General features: G+C 31.2%; 1 protein-coding gene across 1 annotated transcript in view; it reads left to right on the top strand.

Moving 5' to 3' along the window:
• The first annotated feature begins 2,601 nt into the window (after nt 1–2,601).
• LOC143073252 (neuronal acetylcholine receptor subunit alpha-9-like) overlaps nt 2,602–12,303 on the top strand; it is a 53,942-nt gene continuing 44,240 nt past the window's right edge. Inside the window, exon 1 of the mRNA XM_076248661.1 lies at nt 2,602–2,955. Within this exon, the coding sequence (XP_076104776.1) occupies nt 2,901–2,955 (55 nt within the window). The 5' untranslated portion in view covers nt 2,602–2,900. The remainder of the gene's footprint in view (nt 2,956–12,303) is intronic.

Here is a 12,303-nt window from a genome sequence, read left to right as displayed (position 1 = left end):
GGCCTTCAACAATGAGCAAAGCCCATACCGCATAGTCAGCTATAAGACCCCGATAAGACAATGTAAAACAATTCAAACGAGAAAACTAACGGCCTTATTTATGTAAAAAAAATGAACAAAAAACAAATATGTAACACATAAACAAAGGACAACCACTGAATATACAGGCTCCTGACTTGGGACAGTCACATACATAAATAATGTGGCGGGGTTAAACATGTTAGCGGGATCCCAACCCTCCCCCTAACCTGGGACAGTGGTATAACAGTACAACATAAGAACGAACTATAATAATCAGTTGAAAAAGACTTAACTCATCAGATGGACAAAAATATAAGTGGACGTGGCCGGGTACTTATACATTCAGACACAAAAAGACACAATGAACAGATCTGAGAGTACTCGCAGTTATCTGACAGCTAGTTCAAAGCCACTAACAACTAATAAAAAAATCATGCATCTAAGACTAAATAACCGTTTCACAGATTATATCGGATATGTTCCTTACGTCGTAACTACCATCCCCTTCCCTTTCATGAATGTGACCTACCGAATTAGACTATTTACCGGATTTGTTATGACATGTGCAACACGACAGGTGCCACATGTGGAGCAGGATCTGCTCATTCTTCCGGAGCACATGAGATCACCCTAAGTTTTTGGTGGGGTTCGTGTTGCTTATAATTTTCTATGTTGTGTCATGTGTTCTATTGTTTGTCTTTTTTCATTTTTTACCATGGCGTTATTCGTCAGTTTATTTCCGATTTTTGAGTTTGACTGTCCCACTGGTATTTTTCGTCCCTCTTTTAGGCCTACTCATAAACTGGCTTAGGATAGTCTTAAGACCATTTTCACTTTTATGATGTCCTAGCCCATAAACAAACATGGCTGTCGTCATCATGCACTTGCGAAGGCGACAAAATATTCGAAAGAATAGAATCATCAGAAACTATAACAACCCTTTAGGTTATTTGGATGACTTTGACATTATACGGCACACAAGTATCGTTTTTCCTGTTCATTGATAAATTATCTGTATAGACCAACAATGATATCCCGTGCTTTTCCTGTATCGCTGCAAGTGATAGTTAAGTTTTTATGCAACAGCGAGCTTTCAGCTAGTAGTGCAGATGTTCAATATGTTTCGAAGTAGTTACTACTGTAATCACTAGTCAGTCAACACTGAAGTTGTGGGTTCGAACCCCGCTCGCCTGGGTGCACTCGACTCTAATCTTAATTGACAAGGATAGTCATTTTTACTATTGAAAGTCGGTGGTAAGGACTACGATAGGTCATATTTGCACAGATTATCTTAGGATAACTACGATGTTCAGTCTGAGATATATCATTAAAAGTAAAATCCCAAAAATACTGAACTCCAAGGAAAATTCAAAACGGAAAGTCCCAAGTCAAATCAAATGGCGAAATCTAAAGCTCAACCACATAAAACGAATGGATAACAGCTGTCATATTCTTGACTCGGTACAGGCTTTTTCTTGTGTAGAAAATAGTGGAGAAACCTGGTTTGATAATTAGCTAAACCTCTAATTTATATGTCAGCCGCATCAAGTTTCATTATCTTGACAACGCTGTGTAAATCAAACAGACAGAATACTATTAGGTTTTATGTCAAAAATAGAGGTAGAGCAGTAAACATTGTGTTGTTATCTTTATCACTATCAAAACGAACAAATATTTAACAAGAAGCATACAAATGCATATAGACAAAGCACATAAGGAAAAGTGAGAGACACGAATACAAAAAAATACAATGAGCACAATAACGGGATGACGGAATGTATAAGTACAGAGCCACGGTATTTGCAGCAAAGAAACATTGAAAGACATATAAACAAAGTACAGAAGCTAAAACGAAAGACAAGATTACAAAAACTACTATTGAACAATGACGGGATGTACAAGTACAGAGCCACGTCAAACGGGTACCACCAGAAAAAAAAACTATCGATACAGTTAAAGTAATATAAGTACATATCAATATTATTAAAAATTAATGTTTAAATAATATGTACTATGATATATCGTTAGACAGAACTTAGGATACTTTCGATGACACGGCCCCTGGTGAATAGTTACTGCTGTCTCATTAGCAATATTTACCACATCTCATTTCTATATGTATTCATCCTATTTAATATAACAAACGTCAGATCAGTCAGCTCATCTATACACACTCATTTTGTTTGTTGGTAATAAAAGTGTAGTTAAGACTTATGTACATGCATACATTCAGATTAAAACAGATTATGTAAGTTCATAAAATATGTTTACAAATACGTGGATCCTGGTTAATGTGCCTAATGATTATAAATATTATTGCACAATTTCTTTAAAAAAAAATCACATTATTTGATCCTAGTATGTATCCGAAAGGATTATAAAATAAAATCAAATTAGGCGAAATCAGTTGGTTACGAAATGACGTTTAATCATAATTAAAATCATTAATAATTCAGGAAAATTTATTTAAATTACCTTGGGATATTGGCTCTACGTGATAAACGATGAAAGTAATTCATTAAACAGATAACTTTTTTATTGATTATAATGATTAAGAAGTAAAATTATATTCTTGACTTGTAAATGAAACGGAGCGGAGATTTATTTAAAATTGGAAAGTTATCCATAGTATAAACAATGAAATTGTTTACATACATTGTAATGTAGATACTATATAGATTGTTTTGGATATGTTAAATGGGTACATTCGTTGTTTATGGTCCAATGCGCCAAACAATTATCAGTTACAATTTGAATTGCGGTATTTTAACATGAAATGGAAAGGAGATGTATATTTAACTTGATAATATGTAACTTTGAGGGAAATTCATTTTACATGTCCGGTTTTATTTTGTGATCAAATTCAAGTGTATAGATAAATGAATATTTTCATCGAGATGTGGAATTATGTTGTTTTACTTATCAGTTTTCAAGGTAGGTTAGACTCATGTCTCTTTTATATGTTAATATTTTTCACAATTTGTTTCAGATTAAATATTTTTGGTACATTGGTTTTGTATAGCGTTTCAGTCAAGTCGAACTTTACGTTAACGCAATTCAAACATAATTTTAATCCTATATTATCAAATTTACACATGAAACATTGGCGGATCTAGAATTTTTCATAAGAGGGGGTCCGATTCCGTCACGCTTCAGTGATTCCCTATATAACCAACCAAATTTTTTCTGAAAAAAGCCCCCCCCCCTCCTAAATCCGCCTCTGTGAAACGACATTCTCAATATGATAATCACGAAAGAAAGTATTCATTTGACAAAAATTATAGAATAATTGTATGCATTAAATGGAACTAGCGAACACAATGAAACGAAGTCATGAAATGGTATACAGCATAAAATGCTGCACATGGTCAAAAAAAAAAAAGAATTTATAAAAGAAACCGCTTGTGATCCGTTAAATGAAATCCTAATATGGAAAGTTAATATTAATTTAAAATAGATTTAAAGAAAACAGATTTTGTTAGTTTACACTGAAACCGAAATATTGACAAAAAAGATAACTGTACTTATCAATAAATAAAATTCGTTCACAAAGTAGCACTGAAATTTAAATTCATTGTCATATAAAATTGGACGAAAATATAAAGTGGGTGAAAAGTGTTTGCATCATTTCTATTTAAATATGCAGGATATTGGTCATGCATTAATTAACCTAATGTAGAAAACATGTTAATTATTTATTAAAGTGCAACAGTTTTAAGAACTAAAAACAATTTCTCGGAAATATTGGGAAATAGAAAGGTATAAATATCTCTGCATTATATTACTGTCAAGTTCACCACGCTACGATGTCAAATTTCCTTTGAGACAAATCTCTTTATAAAGATAGAAAAGTTTTCCAAGAATGATGATCTTATTGTGTTTGAGAATTTCCGGATCTCAATTGAAAAGAATAAATATTAACAAATCTATCGCATACCACATCTTAATTTTTTTTATCGTTCAACATGTACGATATAGTTATCGGATATAGTATGAAATTCAAAACAGTGTAGCTGTGGCCATTGATTGACCCATCAAAATCATCCATTGACTGGGACAATTTACGTGAACGTTTGTCTGTAACAACCACTGTTCATGACGTACCTACGATAGACATTTAAACTGTGGGGTCACCAAAGGTTTCTTAACGCCTTTAATTATAAAATAATTCGAAAAATTAATCAGGAATAACCTTTGTGTTTTGATTTATATAATTGATATAAATCAAAATATCGTGTTATTTCTGATTAATTTTTCGAATTACTTAATTAGGTGTTGAGAACCTTTGGTGACCCCATAGTTTAAGTGTCTTTAAAAGTACATAGTGAGCATTGGTCGTTACATACAAACGTTCACCTAAATTGTCCCAGTCAATGAATGATTTTAATGTGTCAATCAATGGCCACAGCTACACTGTTTTGAATTTCATACTATATGGTTTTAACGGCAGTTCATATTGGCTAGAGGTTTGGTTTTTAAATGTTCGTTTTAAATAAATCTATGTTTCATTGGTTTCCGTACGTTTGCTTTTGTAGCAAATGTTTCATTTTTTTATGAAGAAAAGTGACCTGACAATGTCCTTGCCTACTGGTTAGTATTCAGAGGCTAGTAAGATTGAAATTTTGGCAAGATCTTTCATTTTCCTCCTCATTTTGACAACATATGTAAGAGCCTCATTAATATGCAGTTACACTTAAAATATCTGCCAATGGTCAGATACGATTCAAAATATCAATGTAAAGTATTTCATTGTATAAATACGAAATTTACGTCGGTCCTAAAAGAAAAGGACGTATACATGTATGTAGTTATGAACGTTGTTGTGTATGTACTTTATTCTAAGTACTTTTTATATAAATAATAAACCTCTTCTTCAAACAGTGGACCTTAATATGTTTTCTACACTTGAGATATCATTATATGTTTGCATTAACACAAGGTTGTGTATTTGTATTTACATAAAGAAATTGAACACTTAGCGCATCTTTTTAAACTGAAGTGATTCCGAATTTGTAAGGTTTCTGCGTTTAATCTAAAAGATTAGCGCCTTACTAGTGAAACCTAGAGAAGAGTTAATTGCATACCTGCCATTATATTTCATAACAATTCAAATTGTTTTTGCTGTTTATGTTCTCTTTAAGATTGTTTCAGTAACGGAGTAAAGCTCTCTGACAATGCTATTTTACGAAGAAAATACTAATGACAACCACTAAAGAATCCACCGAGTCGCTATTTTGAATTCGTTAATCTATGTTCGAGACACGTTATAAATTAATCACTGACCCCCACATGTCCTTTATCGACCATCTAACATTTATCTCCTCTTTTATAGAAGCACTTAGGATATATAACCCCTAGGCACATATATACTTTGTCGTGTTTTTGACAACTTTCGTTAATTATCGTTTTCATTGCTCTTCAATTTTGTATTTGATTCGATCGCCACTATTAAGTCTTATGATAAAAACAAAAACGGGCGTATGGTTTGTCATATTTCATGCCTAGTGTGCCTTTTGTATCGTATTCAATCTTCATAATCCGAAAAAAAGTATATCTGTATGTTCTTTATCATAGCAGTGGGACATACTACTTTAGAAAAATATTTTCAGAAAAAAAGGGGTGCTTTATGTCTTTGATTTCCAAAAATTAAAATAGGAATAAAAGCTCTGATCCTATGCTTGAGATTTTGTCGTCTAGAGCGATCGTGTAGATATTATGTATCGCGGAAATTTAAAAACACATTCCAACTTCAATTGAAAGTTTAAGTTATAAAAAGACTAATAACATACGTCTGTTTTGTTTCAAACATAGATGGGAACGAATGAGGGACGTCATAAAAGGTTCAAGATAGGATAAAAAAAACAAACTGAATTCATATAGTTTTTTCACTCAACTTAATTTCGCTTAAATAAACTATCCCCTATTTCATTGAAATCGTCGTATACAGGACTATTGTCCATTAAGTTTGCCTAACCTCTCAATATATAACGTATTATAATAGTTTTTGATATCTTTATATTATCTCGGCAATTATTATGATGATTTATTACATAATCACGAATTATTATGTACTTTTTAATCTGTAGTTAATATTGTTATGTTCAATTAATCGTTCTCACAACTTTATAGAATCAATTTTAATCTATTCTCAGTAATATCATACGCAAATATTTGTTTTTGACTTTTTCTTCATAACGATGATCAAACCAGATATAATTATACAACCAGTTCAACTGTTTAAAGAGTTTCAAATGTCAGTCAATGAAACCAGTTCGTATAGAAAAATAAAATTTTGATGTTAAACTTTAAAGTCATATGAAGCGAATTTCTTCTTGCTCTTATTATCGAAATTATTGAATTATGATTTCAGCTTCCCAATTGTGAACTTTCCATTTCTATGTAGCAGCATTCATGCAGCTCCTGCATACGGAGTATATATCTCCCAATTGCTCCGATATTCCCGGGCTTGTATTTCCTATCATGATTTTCTCGATAAAGGGTTGCTGCTCAGAAGGAAGCTATTAAACCAAGAGTTCCAAAGGGTGAAGTTGAAATCATCTCTTTATAAATTTTAAGGAAGCCATTACGAGTTGGCTGACCGTTATGGAATAACTGTTCAATAGATGATATCGGTTATGCCATGTCGTAACTACAATCCCATTCCCTTTTGACGAATGTGACCCACCGAATTGGAATATTTACCGGATTTGTAATAACATGAGAAACACGACGAGTTTCACATACGGAGTAGGATCTGCCTATTCTTCCGGAGCACCTGATATCAACACCAGTTTTTGGTGGGGTTCGTGTTGCTATAGTCTTTAGTTTTCTTTGTTCTGTTTTGTGTACTATAATTATTTGTCTGTTTGTCTTTTTCTTTTTTAGCCATGGCGTTATCAGTTTATTTTCGATCTATAAGTTTGACTGTCCCTTTGGTATCTTTCACCCCTCCCTGAACCGATACATGCATATACCATAAACTACCAGTCCTGTATTTATGTTTTTACATTTATTACGCATCTGTTATGTGTACATGTTATAGAAAAATAACAGTTCATTCAGTGATCGTTGATCGCAAGCGAATTAACTTTCGAGATTGTTGTGGAAGTTCACGTGGAGTACGTAAAAATAAGTTAATTTATAAAGCCATGATTATTTTTGTATTTTGCATTCATTCCCTTTTGTTCATTAAACTTGTTTAATAATTTTGTGTTTTTAATCTGTTCTTAAAAATACAGTTTTTACTATTTACCTTCCAGACAATATTACGGATTTTCTTGACAAAAATTTCATGTATATATAAACACTTGTTTTGTAGTAAAACTTAGCCATTCAAATATATAAAATATATATTTAACTTAGTTTTAATTTGAAGTTTCATATGACTTTAAATCACCGTAACATTCATGGTATTGGTGATATTAAGATAGGTGTCAGAAAATTCGTAATTTTATACATTGTGTCTCTTTATTTGACTCACAAACTTATTAAATAATAATTAATATTTCAATGAATGGAAGTGGTCATTTAAGATGACAATGGATAAACTTCATTGTAAATTGTCATTTATTGCTACATGTATGTCATGCGATGTTAATTAGCTGAAAAGATGCATGAAGTCATTAAACTAATTGGACTGAAACATTTGAACTTTCAATGAGGTATTTCAAAGATATTTATATATTATATATATAAAGTTGTCATCAATTTTTTACAAGGGTTTTTAAAAATCGTATATACAATAACATGTCTCCGCTGGAGAGTTAACCATGAATAATATTTTACAAAGGTAAAAACGAAAAAGAATTGATATATATCAAATCTTTTGTGTATAGAAGCAGTCAACCGTTTACTTACTTAATGCATACATTTTTGAAATCCCAACAAACTTTCATTAAAACCAAATTATCACACCCACATCTATAGAGTCAGTGGAAAGTACAAATTTCGTTACAGAATTATATAACCTCCTATAATAGTTTGCACATTAGGGTCTACAACTAGAGGCTCTCAAGAGAGCTCACCTTGGTCTATGTGCTGCAGTGAATATTAAACAAAGGACACTCTATACTATCAAAGACAAAAATAGAATTCATGACAAAATTCTCTGTTTTTGTATTTTTTATCGGGTCAATTGACAATTTTGGTCATCCTTACTTACCAAAAACTGCAAAATTTCATTATAAATTTACCAATCCAGAGGCAGCAACTCAACAACGGGTTGTCTTATGCGTCTGAAAATTCCAGGACAGATAGAATGTGTCCTGTGTCAGATTTTCTCTTATGCTTTAGTTTCAGAGATATAAGCCAAACAAGCTTTTTACTCAATGTTCTATTTTAAGCCATTATTGGTTATTGGACAGGGTCATCGGATACATTTTTAAAACTTGATATTCTAAGGATTATTTAGGCCAAGTATTGTTTAATTTGGCCCAGTAGTTTCAGAGGAGAAGATCTTTGTAAAAGTAAACGGACTACGACGACGGACGTGAAGTGATGAGAAAAGCTAACTTGGCCCTTTTGGTCATGTGAGCTAAAATGAATTATCGGTTTAACTCTGTATGTAGATGTATGCAGAAGAGATATGTCTTATAATTGTCTAAATAATACGACCCTTGACGCTACAAGACCATGACCCAGATAAAAAAAAAAGGTCGCTACATGACATGTTTTTGTATTTGGTTATCAACAACTTCTTTTAAAATAGGTTAGTATCCCGGGTGCATGTTTATCTACTCATGTGTATATATATAACGTTTTACACAAAGCGCACATGGTGTTAAATCATTGAAACAGTACTTCGAATTCACGGCAAGCGGATATTTATCTTAAAATTTCTAAACACTTTCATTGATATATATGACCATAAACTACTGAAGTATTCCTAATGAGAAAGATGTTGTGTGTCTAAAGCAGGGTGATCCTTTCATTCCATGTCAATATGAACTTATAAAATGTATAATACGATCAAGTTTTCTGCTTGTTTTTTTTTATTATTGAGCAATGTCTGATCTTTGTTAGTGCATTGTTTCTTATAGGTAAGGAACAATAAAAGGGATAATTCTGATTTACATGAGCTTGTAAGAGGTACTTCTGAATAATATGAGTTCCACACTTTTGTCATTGACTTTTTTTCCCTTTTGCTTTGGGGGGAGGGAGAAGGGGTGTGCTTGATTTTAGTTTTTTATATCATATCTTGTGATTTGTTGCTTGTCTATTTGTTCTGACCTCCAGAGTTCCCGGTGAGGCCGCGACAAGAAACAAGCTTTGAATGCACGAAATGATCAATGCAAAACAATTCAAACGAGAAAACTGACTGCATCATATCAGCTAAATAACATAGCTACACAATAAAAACAATAATATACTATATTGCACTGTATTTATAAGCCTAAATATTTTCTCTTTTTTCATTAATCATAAATACAAATATTTTATTGGCACAAACACAATTACAATAATTGGCAAAGGCCCATATTACAGTGCATTACAATAATGAATACAGCTTACTAGTAGTTAAAAATGTTATAATTAAGAAGCTAAAATTTCGTTTCTATACACCAGACATTTTTTGAATTGTTTCAAAAGGCACGTCAATTTATTGAAAATTTTGAAAACATGAGTACAGAGCTCAAGTTCAATGCTTTAATGACATGTAATGACATTCAAATAACACTGTCCTACTCTATTCACAAATTTTATGTCAGGCGAAAACGTTTTTTATAACATATAATTGTCCATAAAGCCTATTCTTTTTATCAGGGTAAAAATATAATTTAAAGAAAATATATATTAATTAAGGGAAATAACTTTTGGTACATAAATAATGAAAGTATATGTATTGTAATAGTTTCATGTAATATGTCGATAGAACATTTTAAATATATTTTTTGAAAATTGTTGAAAGTGGTTTAAATGTACTGATGATTCAACTTACTTTCTCTTTTTTCTATCACTTTTATTAATTTTAAATAATAATATATAGAAATATTTTATTCTTATCGCAGTTTTACACATAATTTTGTTTTAGTCTTTAGACGCAATTTTTAAACTAGGTGTATTTAACATTCTTACATTTCTTTAAAATCTAATTTTTATTAGTCCGTTTAATTTATCAGGTTTGCAAGGTGTTTTTTTTTTTTATATTATTTCTATTTTTTACATTGTGTGATTGAGCTGTTTTATATGTATATAACAGTGTCTCATAAGTCTTTTTAGGCTGGGTGTTGATCTTTTTTTTTATGTGATTGTACTTGTGTAAATATTTTACTATTGTGTAAGATCAATACGTGACACTTTAATAAAATAAATTTATCTTATCTTATCTTATCTTATCTATATATAAGAACTAGTCACTTTCAGGACTTTTAAAGAATTACTATTAATGTAATTATTAATATTTAGCTGATTTTCACTACAACATGAAGGAAGTATATTTAATATAATATTTTTAAAGTTAATTCTGTAGTTGGAAAAAATTTCACATTTCAGTAAAAAGTGATTTTCATCTTCTACCTCACCTGATTTACATACATTATTTACATACATTACAAACTCGTTCATCGGTGGGTAAACCTAAATATCGCCCTTTTCAATAGCAAGATTGTGTGCACTCAATCTTATTTTACACAGAGATGACCTTTCTAATCTATTACTTAGAACATCAACATAAGGACTACACTGATTTGGATTATGAAATTGTTGGTAAAATTTTAGTTTTGATGAATCATGAATTTTTGATGATTGATCCTGTGTGCACTGATCAATCACTCGTTGTTCAATACTTGGTAGATATTGTTTAATAGAAAAGTTCCCCCAGCTAGGTTTGAAAATCCTAGATTGTTTAAAATAGAATAAAGTTTCTTTGTCTAGGGGTTCTTTTTTCAGTTGCTAGAAAAACTTTGGATACAAGTGTGTTTTCAGACCATAAAATATGATAAAACAAACCTTATAGAAGAAAATGATATTTTTGACCACAACGGTAGCCTGCAAAGTTCAGCTCTACAAGCAGCATTAATTGCTGTACAATGAACACCTAGAATTTCTTTTATGAATTTCATATGGAATTTTTCCAAAATGGAATTGTATCCTGAATAATCAAAAACACCCAAAATCTCACTACAATACAGCAATATAGGGCTTACTAATGAATCAAATAATTTTTCTAAAATTTTACAAGGATTATCCAATCAAATTGTTTTCTTAATCTTAAAACATGCTTTCCTAACTTTTTCCGTTAATAAGGATACAGCTAAGTTAAAATTGCCATTACACTTTAACATTATTCCCAAGTAACAATATTTGGAGACGGTTTGTATGGCATCATTATAGAAAAACTCATTTAGATATGTTTTACCATTAGAATTAAATACTAAAACCTTTGATTTTTGAACATTTACATGTAGCTTCCAATTTGAGCCATATATACCAAGAATATTGAGACTGGTTTGTAAACCAGTTTTGCTTTCTGATAGTAATACAATATCAGCATATAATAAACAATTTACAGACAGTTCACAGCTACCATTGAATAAATCGTTTACGACATCATCAATAAAAACATCCCCTTGTTTAACACCTCGCTCTGAAGTAAATGCAGTACTAAGACCATTTAAAATTTAATTCTAGTGGTAATATTTGCATACATAGCAGAAAAGTATTAAAAAGCTTTTTAGGTAAACCTGATTTTAAAAGTTTATGACATAAGCCTACTCTCCATATGGTATCAAAGGCTTTACGTACATATGTAGGTCTATGAAAGCGGCAAATACTTTCTTTTTTTTACTTTTATAGTGATCAATAATGGTTTTAAAGAAAATACGTGATCTGCAGTTCTACAATTTTGTTTAAATCCTATTTGATATTGACTGATAAGAGATATGTTATTAACAAATTTCAGTAATCTTAAATGAATGACTCTATTAAAAAGTTTTTCCAAGTTAGAAGTGATAGAAATGCCCCTATAATTGCTCGGGTCCATTTTGCTATCAGATTTGTGTAAAGCACTAGGAAACTATCATTCCATTTAGATGGGAATTGGCCAATATTTAAAATAAAATTAAACAGCTTTGTGAGAGGATTTAATATAGCCTGTCCTCCATATTTAAGCATTTCATTTGATACCAAATCCATTGCAGTACTTTTCCCATTTTAAAGAGCTTTGATAGCCTTAATTATTTCATCTGTAGTGATATCTACGTCTAAAATGTTATTAGATGGGTCATTATCTAAATTATCTTTTAATTGCTGGAAATGTTCCATTATGGTTTTATGGAAACTACT

The sequence above is a fragment of the Mytilus galloprovincialis genome, chromosome 4, assembly GCF_965363235.1.
Source record: "Mytilus galloprovincialis chromosome 4, xbMytGall1.hap1.1, whole genome shotgun sequence".
In the NCBI taxonomy this organism is placed as follows: Eukaryota; Metazoa; Mollusca; class Bivalvia; order Mytilida; family Mytilidae; genus Mytilus; species Mytilus galloprovincialis.
This window is presented reverse-complemented; position numbering and strand designations above follow the sequence as displayed.